Source organism: Oncorhynchus keta, chromosome 31, assembly GCF_023373465.1.
Source record: "Oncorhynchus keta strain PuntledgeMale-10-30-2019 chromosome 31, Oket_V2, whole genome shotgun sequence".
Taxonomy (NCBI): domain Eukaryota; kingdom Metazoa; phylum Chordata; class Actinopteri; order Salmoniformes; family Salmonidae; genus Oncorhynchus; species Oncorhynchus keta.
The window spans coordinates 1,297,425-1,321,212 of NC_068451.1; the positions used below are offsets into that span (position 1 = coordinate 1,297,425).

General features: G+C 42.6%; 1 protein-coding gene and 1 long non-coding RNA gene across 4 annotated transcripts; one reads left to right on the forward strand and one right to left on the reverse strand.

The window, feature by feature from the left end:
• Window positions 1–5,454: 5,454 nt before the first annotated feature.
• On the reverse strand, window positions 5,455–8,955 carry LOC118364176 (uncharacterized). Its single transcript, XR_004821528.2, has 4 exons — window positions 8,510–8,955; window positions 8,180–8,339; window positions 7,672–7,714; window positions 5,455–7,451 (listed from the first exon to the last, which is right to left on the reverse strand). It is a non-coding gene; the product is annotated as an uncharacterized LOC118364176 (long non-coding RNA).
• An 864-nt stretch (window positions 8,956–9,819) lies between these two features.
• On the forward strand, window positions 9,820–22,306 carry LOC118364177 (RRP15-like protein). 3 transcript variants are annotated; one of them, XM_035745454.2, is made up of 6 exons: window positions 9,820–9,969; window positions 10,601–10,935; window positions 11,160–11,257; window positions 14,040–14,229; window positions 21,743–21,919; window positions 22,054–22,306. In XM_035745454.2, the coding sequence occupies exons 1-5, from the start codon at window positions 9,921–9,923 to the stop codon at window positions 21,899–21,901; spliced, it is 831 nt and encodes a 276-aa protein (XP_035601347.1). In that variant the 5' UTR covers window positions 9,820–9,920; the 3' UTR covers window positions 21,902–21,919; window positions 22,054–22,306. The 3 variants fall into 3 exon arrangements, with proteins under 3 accessions (XP_035601347.1, XP_035601346.1, XP_035601348.1); XM_035745453.2 differs by having other exon boundaries at window positions 21,743–22,306; XM_035745455.2 differs by having other exon boundaries at window positions 9,875–9,969; window positions 10,604–10,935; window positions 21,743–22,306.
• Window positions 22,307–23,788: the final 1,482 nt, after the last annotated feature.

Below are 23,788 nucleotides of genomic sequence, written 5' to 3' on the forward strand. Positions count from 1 at the left end.
CAAGACCCTGCTAGGTAAAGTCCCACCTTATCTCAGCTTGCTAGTCACCATAGCATCCCACCTGTAGCACGCGCTCCAGCAGGTATATCTCTCTGGTCACCCCCAAAACCAATTCTTTCTTTGGCCGCCTCTCCTTACAGTTCTCTGCTGCCAATGACTGGAATGAACTACAAAAATCTCTGAAACTGGAAACACTTATCTCCCTCACTAGCTTTAAACACCAACTGTCAGAGCAGCTCACATATTACTGCACCTGTACATAGCCCACCTATAATTTTGCCCAAACAACTACCTCTTTCCCTACTGTATTTATTTGATTTATTTATTTTGCTCCTTTGCACCCCATTATTTGTATTTCTACTTTGCACATTCTTCCACTGAAATCTACCATTCCAGTGTTTTGCTTGCTATATTGTATTTACTTTGCCACCATGGCCTTTTTTTGCCTTTACCTCCCTTATCTCACCTCATTTGCTCACATCGTATATAGAATTGTTTATACTGTATTATTGACTGTATGTTTGTTTTACTCCATGTGTAACTCTGTCGTTGTATGTGTCGAACTGCTTTGCTTTATCTTGGCCAGGTTGCAATTGTAAATGAGAACTTGTTCTCAACTTGCCTACCTGGTTAAATAAAAGTGAAATAAAATACAAAAATTGATTGTGTTTGTTAATCCATCTACACACAATACCCCATAATGACAAAGTGAAAATATATATTTACATTTTTTTTTTAAGTATTGAAAATGAAATATATACTGTATATATATATTTTTTTTTAAATGTTATTAAAAAATATATATATATATTTGGGAGTACGTTTAATTTAGCAAATCCTTGTTCCGATCTCCTGACCCACAGTATGTAAAGGTACGGCTGTCTATGTCGGTTGCGGATGGTTTATGTTTTGACCGGCAGTGCTTAGCAATATAATCTTGTGAGGCTATATCTTGCTTATCTCTGGGATTGACCCAGGATGACACTTAAATGCGCAATATGTTTAAGTTGCAACTTATTCTGTTTAGGTTTATTAGATGCTAACTGAACACTTTATTCGCGGGAGCCTCCTCAGTTCATATGTTAGTAGAAGTTCTAGGATAGTGAGAGGTGAACGTATAGTTGGGATTTTATTTTTGTTTTACCTCTTGTTCGAGGTCACGCCGTGGTTCTTTGGCATCGGCCAGACAATGTGTTTATTATTTTTATTTTTCCTTTTTTTCTCTCCTGTTTGGGGGGGTGTAAGTGTTGGGGAAATTAGGGGAATAGGGTGGGAAGTGAAGGTGCTTGCAGGGGGAGGGTGGGTTGGATACTGCTCGGGTGTAGGTGCTACATATGCTGATTGTGATGGTTTGGTGCGCTTTCTTACCTTTTTATCAAGTTACATGTTATGCAGGCCACCATAGGAACTACAAATGAGAGGAGGGCGGGGCTTACATTCACTTCCTGGAATGTCATGGGTTTAAATGAACCATTTAAGAGAGGCAAGGTCCTAGCCCACTTGAAAGCACTCTCATCTGATATTATATTTTTGCAAGAAAGCCATCTGAAAAATAACTCTCATAGCAGACTTAAGTGTAGGTGGGTGGGGCAAGTGTATCACTCTAACTTCTCTGCCAAAACGAGAGGCACAGCGATTCTGGTACGGAAAGGAATTCCCTTTCTACATAAAACCACTATTGCGGATAAAGAGAGTCGGTATGTGATTGTAATAGGAGAAATCCACCCTGCCTCAGTAACTCTACTAAATATCTATGGGCCAAACATTGATAACCCCTCTTTTTTCAAAAGAGTTCTTGCCCTGATTCCAGATATCTCCCATACTAACCTGGTCATTGGGGGGGACCTTAACTGTGTGCTAGACCAATATTTGGATAGATCCTCTACCCGGCGAACCCCTACCTCCTATTCAAGCGAATTCTTGAATACCTACATAAAAAATTCTAACTTAAAAAAATACCTACGGGTAGGGAATACTCCTTTTACTCTCGTGTTCACAATGTTTACACTCGAATTGACTACTTTTTGGTGGATGCTAGACTACTCCCCTATACCTGTAATGTGAGGTATCATGATATTATAATCTCGGACCACAGTCCACTCCCCTTCTCCCTGAGATTGGGTGACATTGTACCAAACGAGAGGGACTGGAGGTTGAATCCTCAGCTCCTCACAGAACCAACATTCGGTGAATATCTTAAAGACCAAATTACATTTTTCTTTGATACCAACGACAACACAGAGACTTTCCCAGCATTATTGTGGGAAACACTGAAGGCTTATCTGAGAGGCTGTATCATCTCCTTTCAGGGTGCCAGGAGTAGGCAAAACAGAGGAAAACTGGAAGAACTGGAGGGACAAATTCACTTACTGGATAGGGAGAATGCTAGCCATCCATCTATGGAGAAACATAAAAAAATACCACTTTAAAATTTGAATATAATCAGATTCTCTCAGCTAAAATTGCTAAATCTTTTCTCTATGCCAAGCAAAAATATTTTGAGTTTGGTGACAAACCACACAAATTATTCGCCAGACAACTTCGAAAAAATGTGAGTGACTGAATGATTCACAAAGTTAAATCTGCATCTCTGGGGAATTACTCTCTCCCCCCAAAGACATCAATGACAGATTCCGGCAGTTTTATGAGACTCTATATACAGCTAAAGCGGATCCTAACCCCTTAATTATGCAAACATTTTTGGAGGACTGTAATCTTCCTTCCCTGAACCAGGAAGATTCTAACTTCCTGAATTTTTTTATTTTTTATTTGACCTTTATTTAACCAGGCAAGTCAGTTAAGAACACATTCTTATTTTCAATGACGGCCTGGGAACAGTGGGTTAACTGCCTGTTCAGGGGCAGAACGACAGATTTGTACCTTGTCAGCTCGGGGGTTTGAACTCGCAACCTTCCGGTTACTAGTCCAACGCTCTAACCACTAGGCTACGCTGCCGCCCCATATAAGGAAATATCTCTTGATGAAATTCGAGAAACAATTAAATCTCTAAAGAGTGGCAAGACCCCGGGCCCAGATGGATACCCTGGTGAATTCTATAAAACATTCAGCAACATGCTCTCTCCCTACCTGGACAAAATGTTGGTTCAGGCCAATGAGGATGGAGCTCTACTTTGGACGAAGCGTTCATTACAGTTATACATAAGAAGGGTAGAGATCCAGAAGAGGTAGGGTCATACAGACCAATAGAAACAGAAACTCATTCTTCAATCTCAGGCGCCTCTTCAAAATGATGTATTCTCAGAGGTTACCCAACGTGGACCTTGCCGTCATATCTCTTGACGCCGAAAAGGCCTTTGACCAAGTTGAGTGGCCCTATCTATTCAAGGTCCTACAGAAATGTAATATTGGAGATGGGTTCATAAATTGGATCCAGCTTTTATATAGGAACCCCTGTGCCAGAATACTCACTAACCAATCATTGTCGCCCCGATTTAACCTTTACAGGGGGACAAGGCAGGGTTGTGCGCTGTCACCTATGCTCTTTGCCCTAATTATCGAACCGCTCGCTCAGACGATTAGATCTCATGCAGCAATACATGGCTATAATACTAAAGATACTCAAAATAAGATTTCCCTATACGCAGATGACATCCTCCTCTATGTAACAGAACCCCAGGCTAGTATCCCAGTTATTCTAGATGTGATCAATTTGTTTGGTACTTTCTCGGGATACAGAATAAATTGGAACAAGAGTGAATTAATGCCCATACAGTCGTAAAAAACACCTCCTGGCTAGAACATCTACCAGTTAAGTTACCTTCAGAAAAATGTACCTACCTAGGAATTGTAGTTACCAAACAATACTCCTTACTATTTACATATAATTTCCCCTCTCTGATACAAAAACTCAAGGCAAAGTAAGGGATTTCCTCCTCTTCTTCCGAAGAAGAGAGGCGAAAAGGATCAGAGGACCAATATGCGGCGTGGTAAGTGTCCATGGTTCTTTTAATAAGAAATAGTACACATGAACAACTGAATACAAAAACAATAAACGTGGAATGAATGAAACCCAAAACAGTACCGTGTGGTGAAAAACACAGACATGGAAACAAACACCCACAAACACACAGTGAAACAAAGGCTACCTAAGTATGATTCTCAATCAGAGACAACTAATGACACCTGCCTCTGATTGAGAACCATACTAGGCCGAAACATCCCCAAATCATAGAAAAACAAACATAGACTGTCCACCCCAACTCACGCCCTGACCACACTAATTAATGACAAAACAAAGGAAATAGAGGTCAGAACGTGACAGTAGTACCCCCCAAAGGTTCGGACTCCGGCCGCAAAACCTTAACCTATAGGGGAGGGTCTGGGTGGGCGTCTGTCTGTGGTGGCGGCTCTGGCGCGGAACGCGGACCCCACTTCACCATCGTCTTAGTCCGCCTCATTGTCCGCCTCCGTGGCTTCCTAACCATGGCAACCCTTCTAAATGACCCCACTGGAAAGAGGGGCAGCTCGGGACAGAGGGGCAGCTCGGGACAGAGGGGCGGAAGCTCTGGCGCCTCTGGGCTGAGGGGCTCTGGCGCCGGACAGGCGGGAGACTCCAGCAGCGCCGGACAGGCGGGAGACTCCGGCAGCGCTGGACAGGCGGGAGACTCCGGCAGCCCCGGACAGCAGGAACACCTGTAGGGAGGAGGCAGAGAGACCTTCAGGAGGCTTGGTGTTAGGAGGAGGCACCTGAAGGACCGGTCTGTGGGGGAGCACTGGAGCTCTGGTGCGCAGCCTTGGCACCACTTCCCCAGGCTGGATAACTACTCTAGCCCGGACCCTCCAGAGTGCAGGCACAGGTTGAACCGGGCTGTGGGTAAGCATGGGAGATCTAGTGAAAACTACACGCACCTCTCCCTTAGGCTCCACTCCCACATTTGCCCGGCACTAGCGGGTACCGGCGACCAGACACGCTGAGCAGGCACCATACGCCCTGGCTCGATGCCCACACTCGCATGACACTCTCAGGGGGCTGCCCTATAGCGCACCGAGCTATGGGCACGTACTGGCGAAACCCATGCGCTTAACCACATAACACGGTGCCTGACCAGTAACGCGCTGCTTATAATAAGCACCAGGAGTGAGCTCAGGTCTGCTACCTGGCTTAGCCCCACACCTCGTGTGCCCCCCCCCCAAAATCGGGACTGCCTCTCCTACCTGTCGCACTGCCGTGCTGCCTCCTCATATCTACCCTTTTTCTTTCTACATGTCCTTGTTTTGAATGTCGTGTTTTGTATTATTTGTTTTGCACCCAGAACTCTGGGTCTTGTTGTTCCTGTATGCTCTTTTATGTTTAGATAAGAATTGTATACCTGTCATGTATACCTATACACCATTATTGTGTGTGTTTAATAAAAAATAATAATAATAATAATAAAATAAAATAAAATATTTGACACAACATATCTTTGTATTCAAGGCAAAAAGTGAATTGCTTTGTCACATTTTTTGCAGTATTACTTTAGTGCCTTGTTGCAAACGGATGCATGTTTTGGAATATTTACATTTTGTACTGGCTTTCTTCTTTTCACGCTGTTAATTAGGTTACTATTGTGGAGATGTTACAATGTAATCTTTAGTTTTCTCCTATCACAGCTATTAAACAATGTAAGTGTTATGAAGTCAACGTTGGCCTCATGGTGAAATCCCTGAGTGGCTTCCTTCCTCTCCGTCAACTGAGTTAGGAAGGACGCCTGTATCTTTGTAGTGACTGGGTGTATTGATACACCATCAAATGTGTCATTCATTTCACCATGCTCAAAGGGATATTCATTGTCTGCTTTTTACATTTTTTTAATCTACCAATAGGTGCCCTTCTTTATGAGGTGTTTGTGATTAAATCTGTGTTGGAAATTCACTGCTCGACTGATGGACCTTACAGATAATTGTATGTGTGGAGTACAGAGATGAGGTAATCATAAAACAAATCATGTTAATCACTATTATTGCACATAGAGTGAGTCCATGCAATGTATTATGTGACTTGTTAAGCAAATGTTTACTCCTGAACTCTAGACTTGCCATAACAAAGGATTTGAATACTTATTGACTAAAGACATTTCAGTTTAAAACATTTCTTTGATTTGTAATTTTTTTTAAATTCATAATTCCATTGTATATGCTAATATATTCCTATTTATCTTCATTCTTCTGTATATCTGTAATCTGTAAATAGTTCAATAACGTTTTCATTTGTTCTAGACAAATGCCACGAAGACTTCCGGTGGTGTCAGGTTACGTACCGACTGCTGCTGGTCCACTGTCTGTCAGTTCACCTCAGTTTAAAAGAGAGTGGAGTTCAACGTTTAACATTGCAACCCTGAGCTATTGGTGGAGGAGGAACTCCACTTTATATGACTACAGTATGTGATTAGAGATTGGTCGCAGAGTTACAAAGCAATCATATCATAATAGTGTATAGAAGGAAAATTCCACAGGTAATAACCAGGGGTGCAACTTTCACTGGGGACGGGGGGGACATGTCCCCCCACAGTCGGAAGTTGCATTTTTGTCCCCCCCAGTTTTCTCATTGGATTGTGATACAAAACGAGGCAACATTGTGCTTTAGGACCATGCAGACCCCTCAGAGCGGTCGGGGAAGGCTGTTTGGAGTGTTTATTCGGGGAAAAAAAGTCATAATAATAATTCCAAAGTTGTGCCCCTCGTAATAACTGATAACTATACTGAACAAAATGATTAGCCCAACATGCAACAATTTCTATGATTTTACTGAGTAACAGTTCATTTATGGAAATTCATTAGGCCCTAATCTTTGGATTTCACATGACTGGGCGTAGCCATGGATGGGCCACCCACTGCGGAGCCAGGCCCAACCAATCAGAATGAGCTTTCTCCACAAAATGGCTACATTACAGACAGAAATACTCCTCAATTTCATCACCTGTTCGCGTGGCTGGTCTCAAACGATCCCGCAAGTGAATAAGCCAGCTATGGAGGTCCTGGGCTGGCGTGGTTACACGTGCTCTGCGGTTGTGAGGCCGGTTGGATGTACTGCCAAATTCTCTAAAAGGTCGTTGGAGATGCCTTATGGCAGAGAAATTAAGAGTAAATTATCTGCCAACAACTCTGGTGGACATTCCTGCAATCAGCATGCCAATTGCACGCTACTGCACATTTTAGAGTGGCCTTTTATTGTCCCCAGCACATGGTGCACCTGTGTAATGATACTGCTTTATAATCAGCTTTTTGATATGCCACACCTGTCAAGTGGATGGATTATCAGAAATGCTCACTAACAAGGATGTAAACCATTTCTGGGATCTTTTAATTGAGCTCATGAAACATAGGACCAACACTAAACATGTTGCGTTTATATTTTGGTTCAGTAATTATGAGCAGATAATGGCTGTTGTGTCCTCCAGTTTCTGCGTCTGGGGCGTAGTGTCTATCAACAGGATGCAGATATCATCGGCCTGAAGGAGGAAGAGGAGTTACTGGGTGATAAGGGATGCATGTCAAAATATATTGGGATGAGGATTGTAGTGAGCAGACTATGTCATTGTAAATCAGACACTTAGTTGTGCAACGAGAAAGATACTGAATAAATACATCCACCTCTACCATTATGAGCAAAAAAACCATAGGAGAGCTCTCTTGCTTATGTTGAGTTGAGAATCATCAGAGAATACTGACCACTTCATTAGAACTTGATCAAGAAGGCCGCAATATCCACGTGCTGTAGAGGAGATACGAGGAGAGGAGGGGAGAAGTGACAGAGAAGAGGCCAGGAGAGACAGAGGGAAGGAGCGAGAGATTAAAACCTCATCAAGACTTGCCCAACGACTGATGACATCCAAGCTGTTCCATATCTAGGATTTTCACAAGGTCACTTTCATCACAGTGTGGGTGTTGTGACAGAAACCAGTAGTCCAATTCAGTGTGTTACCAGTTGGATTATTTTCTGTAGGAAAGGGACCAACAACAGTTTTAAAATAACTTTCAGAAAAGAGTATGTTAGATTTATAGATAGCATTATCAATAGTTTCTGTGTTATACTTCTAAACCCATATGGTTATGCTTCTCATCAAAGCTCATAAAATGTTTAAGGTGCACACAAGCACCATTGTCAATCAAAATGTAGAGAGTAGAATATAACATTTCATCTTTGTATTTAACCAAAGTGCTGTACTACTTACTGTACCATTGGGGATCTGCTGCATGGTTTGTCGTATTGGATCCTCTGCTCAGCTGTGGGAACATCGCCTGGTGACGTCAGTGGCCTGCAGCTCCACTGTAGTCAGCCAGGTATTTCTCTGGTTGAGAGGCAAGGAATCAGCAGCGGTGGCATCATTGCTTAGAGACTGAAACACACAGGAGGACCTCAGGTAAGTGGCATGTGAACACAAATGGTAAATGACACTCACGCCAATAAACAGCACACCAGTGGCACACAATATCAGTAACAATGGAGCAGTAATCATAGTTCAATGTTCATAGTTAAATTCACAGTCGATGTACAATAACTACTCACTCAGTAATGTCAAATAGTTAGGTTGCAGCTGTGACCGTGACGACAGTCGCACCTGGATCCAATTTACTGACTGTAAATTGCTCTCAGTAAAAGTGTCTGCTAAATGACCACCATGTAAATACAAAAATGAACACTTGCAAAGCACTCTGGGTATTTTTTAAATGTGCTCCAGCCCTTAACAAGACCCAATTTTGTCAGGCAGGACCAAATCGGAACCAACCCTAGGCAAGTCTATGTTTGGGCCAAATCAGGGCCGGTCCAGAGCGGACCAAATCTGAACCAAACAACGTCTGTGGTTATAGTCGTCTATACATTTTCTCACATGTTCACAGTCCACCGGTTTAAGAAAGTACAAAACATAATATATGTTTACGTTATTAACCTACAGTGCCGATAGGTGCCTATACCCCCCTGGACATTCACATTTCATTGTGTTACAAAGTGGATTCAAATTGATTTAATTTTTTTTTAAATCATGATCTACACAAAATATTCCAAGCAGAAACATTTTAAAGTGGAAAAATTATTCTAACATAGAAATTCATAAAAAGATAAAACAATAATACATATTGATTGAATAAATATGCACCCCGAGTCAAAACATGTTATAAACAGCTTAATCAGTGATTAAAGCTGTAAGTCTTTTTGAGTAAATCCCAAAGAGCTGTGCACATCTGGATTGTGCAATATACTTGACAAAATTATGTGTGTGTGTGTTTGGAACAGTAAAGGATTGGCATGGGGGTGGCATGAGGGTGGCATGCAGGCAGTTCTTTTTGTGTAGCTAAAAATATCACGGAGTCAGTCAAGTCAACCCATAATCATTTTCAGTCAAGTTACCCTAAAGGTCGGCAGGTGGCGATATTGAAGTATGCTATACATACACTAATATCCCTTGTGGACTGGTTCGTACATAAAACATTCTCCATTCAGGCTGCATACGTTCTTTATGAAACACCATTTTCCACCACCATGCTAGAGTGGCTAATGCTACTTCCTGATGTTGCACCCCTCGTTCAGCCAGGGGTAAACAACAGACTGCTGCAACCTGAATGGCTGACCGCGATTCGCAACATCCGGATTCCTAGGCATTAGCCACTAGCAAGGTGGTGGAAATGGTGTTTCATAAAGAAAGTATGTATATTTTACCAGCTTTCACAGCTTTTTTTCTATAAAATTTAGGTAAGGAGGAAAATCAACGCCTTTGTAGCCGGAATGGAGAATGTGTTATATATGAACCGGTCCGTTAAGGATACAAGTGTATAGCTGGCTGCATGTGTTCCCTTTGGACGGTAAGAGGAAACGGCTCAATATCGCCATCTGCCGGCCTTTGGACTAAGGTCAAGTCAAGTGGGAACTTTTTACATGGAACGGAACTTTATTCACGGAGTAGTTTCAGTGCTGCACAATAATGGCATCTGTGGAAAAAGCACATGTGGAGAACTCAGCAGGGATATTAGGTACACTAATTATTTTTCTTAGAATTGTTCAAAAGAAGTAGCCAGCTAGCGAGATGATTAACCTTGTATCGTTTGTCTCTCCCAGACCCAACAGACGGGACTCAAGCTGGTAGCTAGGCTAGCTATAGCATTGGCACTAGCATGATCAGATAATATATGGCTGCACGTTAGGCATAGTTGGCTAGCGTTAGGTATCTAAAAAGTTACATTTACATTAAACCCTATGAAGTTAAGTAGGCAGATCAACTAACTAGCTAGCTACAGTACTTGCTTTCATTCGTCTTCACTCTGCATTTGAAACGTCAAATGGCATTAACGTTAGCTAGACTATGCGATGTAACTTGGCTAGCATATGGAGCTAACTTAGATAATTGGCTAGAAAGCTGTCTGTGTAAGCCACACATTTGATCGAATCAATAGTTAATGTAGTTAATAGTTCATGAATCAATATATTGTAGCTAGTGTTTTACAGAGAAGCATGAATAATGATAATATTAGAGGGTGTTAAATGTCTATTAGGTTAAGCTAGATATGAAGTGGCAGAGCTAAATTGTTTTGAATTTGCAACCGATTAGGCCTAGCTATTATTTGTATAAGACAATATGATAAATGCCTTGTTTTCACACATCAGAAGAGCCCCAGGAGGACCACAGCGCTGAGAGTGATGATTCTGACAGAGGGAGCGATGGAGAGGGATCAGAGGATGGAGGAAGTGAAGAGGAGGATGGAGAGAGTGAAGTGGAACAGACTGCGGATGGAGGGAGTGAAGGAGAGAAAGAAGAGGGTGAAGGCAACAGGGAAGTAGACGATGTAGACACCAACCCCAATGCTGGATGGGCGGAGGCCATGGCCAAGATTCTGCAGAAGAAGACACCGGAGAGCAAACCCAGCATCCTGCTGAAAAACAAACAGCTGGACAAAATGAAGGAGAAGGAGAAGAAGGAGAATCTGGAGAGGAAGAAACAGGTACTGTGTGTTTTTTCATGTCTGTAAATGTTTGTGTGCATAGTCCTACTTGTTTGTTTTTGGATGTACCTACCTGTATGTAAATGTCTTGCTTTAATGAAAACCGATCTTAAACTGATGCTGGTTATTGAAATCAGATAGATGATAGCCTGAAATCAATTCAGCTGGAGTTGACTTGTATGTATGTATGTGCGTGCATAATTACTTTTTTTCCTGGCTGACAGACTGATAAAAAGCGAGCATGGGAGATGATGTGTCGAGAGAAACCAGACTTAGTAAAAGACAGAGAGAATGAGAGGAACCTGCAGAGAGTTGCTACCAGGTACATACACACTTGTGTGCCGCTTACAAACCTACCAGTGCCTTCAGAAAGTATTCACATTCCTTTACTTTTTCTAAATTTAAAGCCTGAATTTCAGGTTTTTGGTCTCTACAAATTAATTTTTTTTAAATGAAATGCTGAAATGTCTTGAATCAATAAGTACAGTGCATTCGGAAAGTATTCAGACACCTTTACTTTTTCCACATTTTGTTACGTTACAGCCGTATTCTAAAATATATTAAATATTGTCCCCCCCCTCAATCTACACACAATACCCCATAATGACTGCAAAAACAAGGTTTGGAATTTTTTGCAAATGTGTATATATATATATTTTTTTAAATGCAGAAATACCTTATTTACATAAGTATTCATACCCTTTACTCAGTACTTTGTCGAAGCACCTTTGGCAGCGATTACAGCCTCGAGTGTTTGGTAGAACGCTACAAGCTTGGCACTCCTGTATTTGGGGAGTTTCTCACATTCTTTACTGCAGATCCTCTCAAACTCTGTCAGGTTGGCTGGGTAGTGTCACTGCACAGCTATTTTGAAGTCTCTCCAGAGATGTTCAAGTCGGGCTCTGGCTGGGCCACTCAAGGACATTCAGAGATTTGTCCCGAAGCCACTCCTGCGTTGTCTTGGCTGTGTGCTTAGGGTTGTTGTCTTGTTGGAAGATGAACCTTCGCATCAGTCTGAGATCCTGAGCGCTCTGGAGAAAGGTTTTCATCAAGGATCTCTGTACTTTGCTCCATTCATCTTTCCCTCAATCCTGACAAGTCTCCCAGTCCCTGCCGCTATTTAACCTTTATTTAACTAGGCAAGTCAGTTAAGAACAAACTCTTATTTACAATGACGGCCTAGGAAAAGTAGGTTAACTCCCTTGTTCAGGGGCAGAACATTTTTTTTGTCAGCTCAAGGATTCGATCTAGCAACCTTTCGGTTACTGGCCCAACACTAACCACTAGGCTAGCTGCCGCACCATGCTTCACCGTAGGGATGGTGCGAGGTTTCCTTCAGACGTGATGCTTGGCATTCAGGCCAAATAGTTAAATCTTGGTTTCATCTGACCAAAGAATCTTGTTTCTCATCCTTTAGGAGCCTGTTGGCAAACTCTAAGCGGGCTGTTTGGCCGGGCGGCCAGCTCTAGGAAGAGTCTTGGTGGTTCCAAACTTATTCCATTTAGGATTGATGGAGGCCACTGTGTTCTTGGGGGGCCTTGAATGCTACAGAAATGTTTTGGTACCCTTCCCCAGATCTGTGCCTCAACATAATCTTGTCTCAGAGCTCTACATACAATTCCTTCGACCTCATTGCTTGTTTTTTGCTCTGACATGCACCGTCAACTGTGGGACCTTATACAGACAGGTGTGTGCCTTTCCAAATCATGTCTAATCAATTGAATTTCCCACAGGCGGACTCCAATCAATTTGTAGAAACATCTCAATTTCGAGTCTCAGCAAAAGGTCTGAATACTTATCTAAATAAGGTTTCTGTTTTTGCTTTGTCGTTATGGGGAATTGTGTGTAGATTGAAGAATTTGTATTTATTGAATCTATTTTCAAATAAGGCTGTAACATAGCGTGGAAAAAGTCTAGGGGTTTGAATACTTTCCCCATTGTTATGGCAAGCCAAAATAAGTTTAGGTGGGAAAATGTGCGTAATGAGTCGCATGATAAGTTGCATGGACTCACTCTGTGCAATAATAGTGTTTAACATAATTTTGGAATGACTACCTTATCTCTGTACCACACACATACAATTATCTATGACCTCCCTCAGTTGACCAGTGAATTTCAAACACAGATTCAACCTCCGAGACCAGGGAGGTTTTCCATTGCCTCGCCAAGAAGGGCACCTGTTGGCAGAAGATGACTTTTTTTTAAGCAGACATTTAATATCCCTATTGGATGGTGTATCAATACACCAAGTCGCTACAAAGATACATGTGTCCTGCCAGAGAGGAAAGAAACTGCTCTGAATACAAAGTGTTTGTTTGGGACAAATCCAATACAACACATTACTAAGTACCATGTGGCATATTTTCAAGCATAGTGGTGGCTGCATCATGTTATGGGTATGCTTGTAATCGTTAAGGACTGGGGAGTTTTTCAAGATGAAAAAATAAACAAGAATGGAGATGAGTACAGGCAAAATCCTTTCCACCAGACACTGGGAGACAAATGCACCTTTCAGCAGGACAATAACCTAAAACACAAGGCCAAATATACACTGAAGTTGCTTACCAAGAAGACGGTGAATGTTCCTGAGTGGCCGAGTTAGTTTTGTTTTAAATCTGCTTAAATCTATGGCAAGACCTGAAAATGGTTGTCTCGCCATAATCAACAACCACCTTGACAGAGCTTGAAGAAGTTAGAAAAGTATAATGGGCAAATATTGTACAATTCATGTGTGCAAAGCTCTTAGAGACTTACACAGACAGGCTCACAGCTGTGATCAATGCCAATGGTGATAATAACAAGTATTGATTTAGTGGTGTGAATACTTATGTAAATAAGTTATTTTTGTATTTCATTTTGCAATAGGGAGGAGGCACTTTGAAACCATTTTGAATTCAGGCTGAAGGCACTGCATATCTCTTAATGATGATAGTGCCTACCAGATGAAGATGGGGATAACAAAATTATTAAATCAGGAAAAAATATTGTGCATTATATGATTTATGCTAAATATAAGCATCACTAAATATTACAATTAATCTTAAAGTGAATTGCCTTGAAATTCTACCAGAAAAACAGTGTCTTGTGTGTACCTCTCTTCACAGGGGAGTAGTACAGCTGTTCAACGCTGTGAGGAAGCACCAGAAAACAGTGGATGAGAAGGTGAAGGAGGCGGGCGGCTCGGAGAGGAAGAAGGCCAAGCTCCTCTCCTCTGTTTCCAAGAAAGACTTCATCAACGTGCTGCGGGGCACAGAGGGGGGCAGCGAGGTCGTCATCAAGACAGAGAGACAGACGGTGAGTTTCATCCCCCTCTCTCTCTCACTATTGATATGTTGTTTTCTTCGGGCAGGGGTTAAAGTTGTCATGTGTCCGTTGTCGCCCCCCCCCCCCAAGAACTGTCCACATTTATTTTTTCTCAGCCAACAAGACAAGTAAACCAACATTAAAATCACTAGCCTATGTCAATTTTCTATACCCTATAGTAATGAAGTTAACCTAATCTATTGGTTAGCTTGTCGTTCTGTGTGAGAAATAAACATTTGAAACAGACTCTGGGACAGTTGTGGGACGATAGATCCCAAATTCATACAACCACTACACTATTTTTTAAAATTTTTTAAGCAACAGAAGATTTCGATAAACTAGGATTTTTTACATTATAAGCAATGCGCACACGGCAGTAGACTTCGCAAATGTTCCAATATGTTCCGAATGTTCCAACCCAAAAGTAAAGATGCCTTCATAAAAAATGGCTTGAGTAAAAGTCTAAAAGTATTTTGTTTTAAATCTACTTCAGTATCAAAAGTAAATGTAATTGATAAAATATACTTAAAAGTAAAACTATTAATTATTTAAAATTCCTTATTAAACAAACCAGATAGCAAGATTTTCTTGTAATTTTTTTTTACTGATAGCCAGGGGCACACTCCAACCTACACATCATTTACAAACTAAGCATAGTGAATCTGCCAGATTTACATTTACATTTAAGTCATTTAGCAGACGCTCTTATCCAGAGCGACTTACAAATTGGTGCATTCACCTTATGACATCCAGTGGAACAGCCACTTTACAATAGTGCATCTAAATCTTTTAAGGGGGGGGGTGAGAAGGATTACTTTATCCTATCCTAGGTATTCCTTAAAGAGGTGGGGTTTCAGGTGTCTCCGGAAGGTGGTGATTGACTCCGCTGTCCTGGCGTCGTGAGGGACTGTGTTCCACCATTGGGGAGCCAGAGCAGCGAACAGTTTTGACTGGGCTGAGCGGGAACTGTACTTCCTCAGTGGTAGGAAGGCGAGCAGGCCAGAGGTGGATGAACGCAGTGCCCTTGTTTGGGTGTAGGGCCTGATCAGAGCCTGGAGGTACTGAGGTGCCGTTCCCCTCACAGCTCCGTAGGCAAGCACCATGGTCTTGGTCAGATCAGAGGCAGTAGGGATAACCAGGCATGTTCTCTTGATACATTTGTGAATTGGACCAGTAAAAAGTACATTATTTTCTTTAGGAATGTAGTGAAGTTAAAGTTGTCAAATATAAATTGTAAAGTACAGATACCCCCCACCACCACAAATTAAAACGATTTAAGTAGTACTTTAAAGTATTTTTCCTTAAATACTTTGTACCACTACCAACATGCAATTAGCAGGAATACACGATGCACATGAAAGCGGTTTCATGTGACGGAGATGAAAATATCCGTTACAAATGTAGAAAGCATGCAACAACTTGCATGGGTTGCTAATATGACTAGGATTGTTCCTTTGGCTACTTAATAATGAAAGAAAGTTGATTTGAAAACCAAAATAGAACATGAGAGTGGTCCTTCTGTGGCTCAGTTGGTAGAGCATGGCGCTTGTAACGCCAGGGTAGTGGGTTCGATTCCCGGGACCACCCATACGTAGAATGTATGCACACATGACTGTAAGTCGCTTTGGATAAAAGCGTCAGCTAAATGGCATATATTATTATTATTATATTATGAGAGAAATGCTGTATTCAGTGGCATATGAAGATGTGGGTCTGCTTTTGGTAAGGCTTCTTTGAAACAAGTTAAGACATGCCTCATAAAATAACAAACCATCTGTTTTCTTTTTTAAATTACGTTGATGGTTAAATAGTTTCAAAATGCCAATTGCTGAAACAGTCAATGCACAGCCATTATGGGAAAAGCCCGTTTGAAAGCCCAAATTATACTTTTTCATGTTAATTATTATGAATAATAACAATCAGGATGTGTCCAATGGGATAAATGCAGAAAAACAAACCCCATGCTTCAGCCTATGTATTTATATCCACTATGTCTCATCAGTTGGGCTACAGGTGATAATGCTTATTGCTAGTAGCACATCTGATAATATATACCTTTCATGCTCAACTTGGGACCTCGAAGCCAGTTCCACAGCTTTTTTCTCATTGTTCCCCTCTAGTCGAGGACTGATTTTTAGATCTGGGACACCAGGTGTGTGCAATTAATTATCAGGTAGAATAGAAAAACAGCAGCCTGGACCTCATAGGGTAAGAGTTGAATACCCCTGATGTAGACGATGCATGGTCCAATATAAAAATGTTTTTTTTACTAGTATGTTATTGGGCTTATTTATTGAAGTGGAAATGATATTTTGGATGTGGTCAGCATCATTTTATTTTCATTCATTTTGGGTAGAATGTCCTTTTTAAAAAGTCACCAGAACTGAGCTTGTCAATTATCATGGGGAGGACACTGGACCCCCTAAACAAGGTGACTGGATACATATACAGCGGCAGGGACTGGGAGACTAGTCAGGATCAATGGAAAGATGAATGGATCAAAGTACCTGCTCCAGAGCGCTCAAGACCTCAGACTGGGGCGAAGGTTCGACCCTAAGCACACAGCCAAGACAATGCAGGATTGGCTTTGGGACAAGTCTCTGAATGTCCTTGAGTGGCCCAGCCAGAGCCCGCCTTGAACCCGATGGAACATCTCCAGAAAGACCTGAAAATAGCTGTGTACCTATGCTCCACATCCAATCTGACAGCTTGAGAGGATCTGCAAAGAAGAATGGGAAAAACTTCCCAAATGCAGGTGTGCCAAGCTTGTAGCATCATACCCAAGAGGACTTGAGGTTGCTTCAACAAAGGACTGAATAAAGAATCTGAATACTTAAAAAAAATACTTAATATATTTTTTTTACTAGCAAACATGTCTAAAAACCTGTTTACTTTGTCATTATGGAGTACTGTGTATATATCGGGTGAAAAAAACAATGATCAATTTTCGAATCAAGCTGTAACCTGGAAAATGAGTTCTTAATACTTGCCGAATGGCCTGTATTTATTGAAATATAGGCCTACAGTGCCTTCAGGAAGACCCCTAGACTTTATCCTCATTTTGTTACGTTACAGCCTCATTCTAAAATGGATTAAATACCATGTTTTTTTTCTCAGCAATCTCCACACAATTCCCCATAATGACATTTATCTCATTTATCTAAAAGAAAAAAATGAAAAACCTTATTTACATACAGTCAGAAATTTGGACACACCTTCTCACTCAAGGGTTTTCCTTTATTTTTACTGTTTTCTACATTGTAGAATAATAGTGAAGACAAACTATGAAATAACAAATATGGAATCATTTAGTAACCAACAAATCAAAATATATTTTGGATTCTTCAAAGTAGCCACCTTTTGCCTTGATGGCAGCTTTGCACACATTCTCTCAACCAGAGTCACCTGAAATGCTTTTCCCACATATGCTGAGCACTTGTTGGCTGCTTTTCCTTCACTCTGCGGTCCAACTCATCCCAAACCATTTCAATTGGGTCGGGTGATTGTGGAGGCCAGGTCATCTGATGCAGCACTCCATCACTCTCCTTCTTTGTCAAATAGCCCTTACACAGCCTGGAGGTGTGTTGGGTCATTGTCCTGTTAAAAAATAAATTTTATTCCCACTAAGCGCAAACCAGTTGGGGTGGCGTATTGCTGCAGAATGCTGTGGTAGCCATGCTGGTTAAGTTTGCCTTGAATTCTAAATAAATCACTGACAGTGTCACCAGCAAAGCACCATCACACCACCACCTCTATGCTTCATGGTGGGAACCATACATGCAGAGATCATCCGTTCACCTACTCATGCTCTACAACATCCGCAGAGTACGACCCTGCCTCACACAGGAAGCGGCGCAGGTCCTAATCCAGGCACTTGTCATCTCCCGTCTGGATTACTGCAACTCGCTGTTGGCTGGGCTCCCTGCCTGTGCCATTAAACCCCTACAACTCATCCAGAATGCCGCAGCCCGTCTGGTGTTCAACCTTCCCAAGTTCTCTCACGTCACCCCGCTCCTCCGCTCTCTCCACTGGCTTCCAGTTGAAGCTCGCATCCGCTACAAGACCATGGTGCTTGCCTACGGAGCTGTGAGGGGAACGGCACCTCAGTACCTCCAGGCTCTGATCAGGCCCTACACCCAAACAAGGGCACTGCGTTCATCCACCTCTGGCCTGCTCGCCTCCCTACCACTGAGGAAGTACAGTTCCCGCTCAGCCCAGTCAAAACTGTTCGCTGCTCTGGCTCCCCAATGGTGGAACAAACTCCCTCACGACGCCAGGACAGCGGAGTCAATCACCACCTTCCGGAGACACCTGAAACCCCACCTCTTTAAGGAATACCTAGGATAGGATAAAGTAATCCTTCTCACCCCCCTTAAAAGATTTAGATGCACTATTGTAAAGTGGCTGTTCCACTGGATGTCATAAGGTGAATGCACCAATTTGTAAGTCGCTCTGGATAAGAGCGTCTGCTAAATGACTTAAATGTAATGTAAATGTACTCTGCTTCTCACAAAGACACCGCCGTTCGAACCAAACATCTCGGATTTGGACTCATCAGACCAACGGACAGATTTCCACAAGTCTAATGTCCATTGCTCGTGTTTCTTGGCCCAAGCAAGTCTCTTCTTATTGATTTCCTTTAGTCGTGGTTTCACTATCCAACGTGGGAGAAAGCGCATTTGTTATAAGATAATATAATTTTTTATTAATGTTGCAGCATGGACTGTGCCATCCCCACAGCCTCCGCAATGGATCAGTCCACAGGTGTCTTGTACACCATGATTTTTAATGGTTTTTTTTTGCTACTTCTCAACTTAAGAAATATCGGTCGACCAAACAATCAACCAGTTGACTAAATGTGGTCAGCCCTCTTTTGCAACCCAATTCACCTGGTAAAATAAGTAATAAATTAAATAAACTATTTTAGCTTGGATATAGCATGTGATAAGTATTTTTTTAATTTTATTTTTTTAAATCTAATAGACTGATTCTCAAGCAAGAGGGTACTTGACTGAAGTAGTTTGAAATGGTGGTAGTTATGGTGCAGATATCCACTGTGTTGATTGGGAATGGGAAGTTGGCCGTAAAGGGGAACATAGGCCAAATCCATCTCACAGCATCTGTATAAATACACTGCTCAAAATAATAAAGGGAACACTGAAACAACACAATGTAACTCCCAAGTCAATCACACTTCTGTGAAATCAAACTGTCCACTTAGTAAGCAACACTGATTGACAATACATTTCACATGCTGTTGTGCAAATGGAATAGACAACAGTTGGAAATTATAGACAATTAGCAAGACACCCTCAATAAAGGAGTGGTTCTGCAGGTGGTGACCACAGACCACTTCTCAGTTCCTATGCTTCCTGGCTGATGTTTTGGTCACTTTTGAATGCTGGCGGTGCTTTCACTCTAGTGGTAGCATGAGGCGGAGTCTACAACCCACACAAGTGGCTCAGGTAGTGCAGCTCATCCAGGATGGGACATCAATGCGAGCTGTGGCAAGAAGGTTTGCTGTGTCTGTCAGCGTAGTGTCCAGAGCATGGAGGCGCTACCAGGAGACAGGCCAGTACATCAGGAGACGGGGAGGAGGACCGCAGCAGGACCGCTACCTCCGCCTTTGTGCAAGGAGGAGCACTGCCAGAGCCCTGCAAAATGACCTCCAGCAGGCCACAAATGTGCATGTGTCTGCTCAAACGGTCAGAAACAGACTCCATGAGGGTGGTATGAGGGCCCGACGTCGACAGGTGGGGGTTGTGCTTACAGCCCAACACCGTGCAGGACGTTTGGCATTTGCCAGAGAACACCAAGATTGGCAAATTCGCCACTGGCGCCCTGTGCTCTTCACAGATGAAAGCAGGTTCACACTGAGCACATGTGACAGAGTCTGAAGACGCTGTGGAGAACGTTCTGCTGCCTGCAACATCCTCCAGCATGACCGGTTTGGCGGTGGGTCAGTCATGGTGTGGGGTGGGGTGGCATTTCTTTGGGGGGCCGCACAGCCCTCCATGTGCTCGCCAGAGGTAGCCTGACTGCCATTAGGTACCGAGATGAGATCCTCAGACCCCTTGTGAGACCATATGCTGGTGCGGTTGGCCCTGGGTTCCTCCTAAATGCAAGACAATGCTATGTGGCTGGAGTGTGTCAGCAGTTCCTGCAAGAGGAAGGCATTGATGCTATGGACTGGCCCGCCCGTTCCCCAAACCTGAATCCAATTGAGCACATCTGGGACATCATGTCTCGCTCCATCCACCAACGCCACGTTGCACCACAGACTGTCCAGGAGTTGGTCGAAGCTTTAATCCAGGTCTGGGAGGAGATCCCTCAGGAGACTATCCGCCACCTCATCAGGAGCACGCCCAGGCGTTGTAGGGAGGTCATACAGGCACGTGGAGGCCACACACACTACTGAGCCTCATTTTGACTTGTTTTAAGGACATTACATCAAAGTTGGAAAAGCCTGTAGTGTGGTTTTCCACTTTAATTTTGAGTGTGACTCCAAATCCAGACCTCCATGGGTTGATACATTTGATTTCCATTGATAATTTTTGTGTGATTTTGTTGTCGGCACATTCAACTATGTAAAGAAAGAAGTATTTAATAAGAATATTTAATTCATTCAGATCTAGGATGTGTTATTTTAGTGTTCCCTTCATTTTTTTGAGCGGTGTATATAGACACAATTGCTGCCCTTATAATAACAGCAGCACCATAGGGACAGTCTGTTGACAGACATGTTTATATACTAACAGGGCCTCTGAGCTTCAGGGTTAGAGGGTCAGTGTTATTGCTGGGATGGCACTGGGGATTGAAGGGCTTAGATTGATGTCAATCCCCAAACTACCATCTATTATGTCTGGAATAAATTTCCCAAGCTCAAACAGGATTTTTTTTCTGTTGACAAATTTTGGATTTTAACAGTAATAAACTTTGTAATGTATAAGGCAGGTCTGTAATAATTGCCATCAAAACAGTTTATTTAATTGCATATAATTTAATAAATACTCTCTGGAGTGTCCTGTTGTCTTAAGTGTAGTTTCCCCCGATGTCCACTTGGTGGCACCGTTGACTTTGGGATGTTGTGAAACTTTCTAGGAGACTAATGTTATGATTTCGTATTTCTTTTATTTAATCTTCATTTAACTAGGCAAGTCAGTTAAGAACAAATTATTATTTACAATTAAGGCCTATGCCAGCCAAACCTGGATGACGCTGGGCCAATTGTGTGCCACCACCCTATTGAATTCCCAATCACGGCCGTTTGTGATACAGCCTGGATTCAGGGTGTCCGTAGCGATGCCTCAAGCACTGAGATGCAGTGCCTTAGACCACTGCATCTCAGTTGATGAGACTGATGAGTTGGGAGTTATAGTGGTGGTCTATTCCTGTGTTTGACCATACACCTGAAGCGGAAATATATTTGATATAAGAAACAGATCATTTATGGATAATAAGTACCATCTTTGTATAAAAAAGCGAATATATTTTGTTTGTATAGACTGGCAGGGAGGCAGAAGAGAAGCCAGCTTGGAGCGTGCTGAGAGATGACTTCATGATGGGCGCCTCCATGAAGGACTGGGACAAGGAGAGCGACGAGGAGGGGGACGAGGAGGAGGCACCAGGGGGTGCAGAGGACTACAACAGCGAGTCGGACTGAGCAGACAGGCCCATCTGTGTAAGTATGTGTATGACTGAGCACACCCAGGAGTACAGAAGACCGTGCCTTTGAGTCCACTGTGAGGAATGGAGCTGAAGGGTCCTGCATCGCTGAGATCAGCTCAACCCAGCCTCCCTCTCCTCTTCCCACAGAGGCAGCCCTACCAGGCCCAAAGACTCCTCTTTTGAATGTTCTATATGGAACCAGGAGCTGAAGAAAGACTGGGGTCAAGGTCCTGTTCTGGCGCACAATTATTTACGGCAGGATCCCTAGTTTGTTTAATGCTGGTGCTCTCTGGCTTGTAAATGTCCCACTGAACATTTTTCTGTCTGAACTCTGTTGTATATAGACCCTTTTTTTTCATAACAGTTGCATGTCCCTCAATAAAAAGCCAGTTGATAAACATTTCCTTTTTCAGTTTTGTGATTAGTTTGTGATTAGTTCTAATGTAGCCTTTCACTGAATACTGATTTAGTTATATTACTAGTTATAGCACTAGTTTATCAATGTGTTTATACACTGTGTACAAAACATGCACAACTGCTATTTCCATGACAGACTGACCAGGTGAAAGCTATGATCCCTTATTGGTGTCACTTGTTAATTCCACTTCAATCAGTGTAGATGAAGGGGAGGAGACGGGTTTTTAAGCCTTGAGACAATTGAGACATGGACTGTTTGTGTGCCATTCAAGGGGTGAATGGGCAAGACACAAAAGATTGAAGAACTGAAACACTGCTGGGTTTTTCCCACTCAACAGTTTCCTGTGTGTATCAAGAATGGTCCACCACCCAACGGACATCCAGCCAACTTGTCACAACTGTGGGAAGCATTGGAATCAACATGGGCCAGCATCCCTGTGGAATGCTTTCGGCACCTTGTGGAGGCTGTTCTGAGGTCAAAAGGGGATTGGTGCAACTCAATATTAGGAAGATGTAGTTAGTGTTTTGTACAGTATCTAGTTCATTTCATCAATTATATATACTGTATATATATTTGTATGTTCTGTGGTTGTAGTTATCATATGACAAACAAAATGCATGGTAGACATGCTCCCTGTCTGTCAGAGAATGTGAGATGCGCTACTTATGACCCCTCAGAGAGGAAATGTGTGTGTGCCAGAGAGCACGGAACAGCTGCTGACATAAAGATGCTGTCCCACTACATAAACTTCTCGTTTTGTGACGCTCACTCCGTTTTACACACTGCTTGCCTGTGTGTGTCTACTGGACGGTTGCCAAGGTGACTGCCCTCGCCTCAAAGTGACCCTGAGTGCCAAGTTGATGTGGAGACTGCCCAGTGGCAGTTTTTCTGACTCTTCTCTCTTTCTCTCCATTTCTTCTTTCTTTCTTTTACTCCCTCTCTTCCTGTCTGACCCTTGCCACACACATACAAGTAGTGGAAATATTTGCAGAGCGCCCTTATCGCCGCAAGGAGAATGCCGCCACGACTCAGCCGACCTGTCTCCACTGCGTAGAACGCTCATTTGTCATGGCAACACTGCGACCTGCCGCTATGGAATGCCAGGGTTCTCCTGGCTCTGTTGACACACTGCTAGAGAACCAGCCTGCTATGTCATCTCATCCTCTTCAGTCTATATGGTATTTCCCTCTGTCCCTCTTTATTAGGTCCAGCTGTCCCTTTGTTGCTCTAACCTGGGCCATGTTCATTAGGCACAGAATGGAAGAAGATGTAGGTAATCAGCAAGGCACTACCTGAATTTGCCCAATAAGACACTTGTTTTTGTTTTCCTTCCTTTTGTCGGTAGGCCTAAATGAACACGACCCAAGAGTTTTCCTGAGCCGTTGTACAGGGATTGTAAAGAAGGAGTTAATAATACAGGTTCACTGTGTGTAAAGGAATGATATAGGGTTATCTGCAGGTGCA

What these genes read in the sequence shown, in the direction of transcription:
- LOC118364177 (XM_035745453.2), top strand. Translation starts at nt 9,921, where the DNA reads ATGGCATCTGTGGAAAAAGCACATGTGGAGAACTCAGCAGGGATATTA. An exon ending in ATCTGGAGAGGAAGAAACAG is followed by an intron (nt 10,936 to 11,159) that starts GTACTGTGTGTT and finishes CCTGGCTGACAG; the next exon opens with ACTGATAAAAAGCGAGCATG. An exon ending in TCAAGACAGAGAGACAGACG is followed by an intron (nt 14,230 to 21,742) that starts GTGAGTTTCATC and finishes TTGTTTGTATAG; the next exon opens with ACTGGCAGGGAGGCAGAAGA.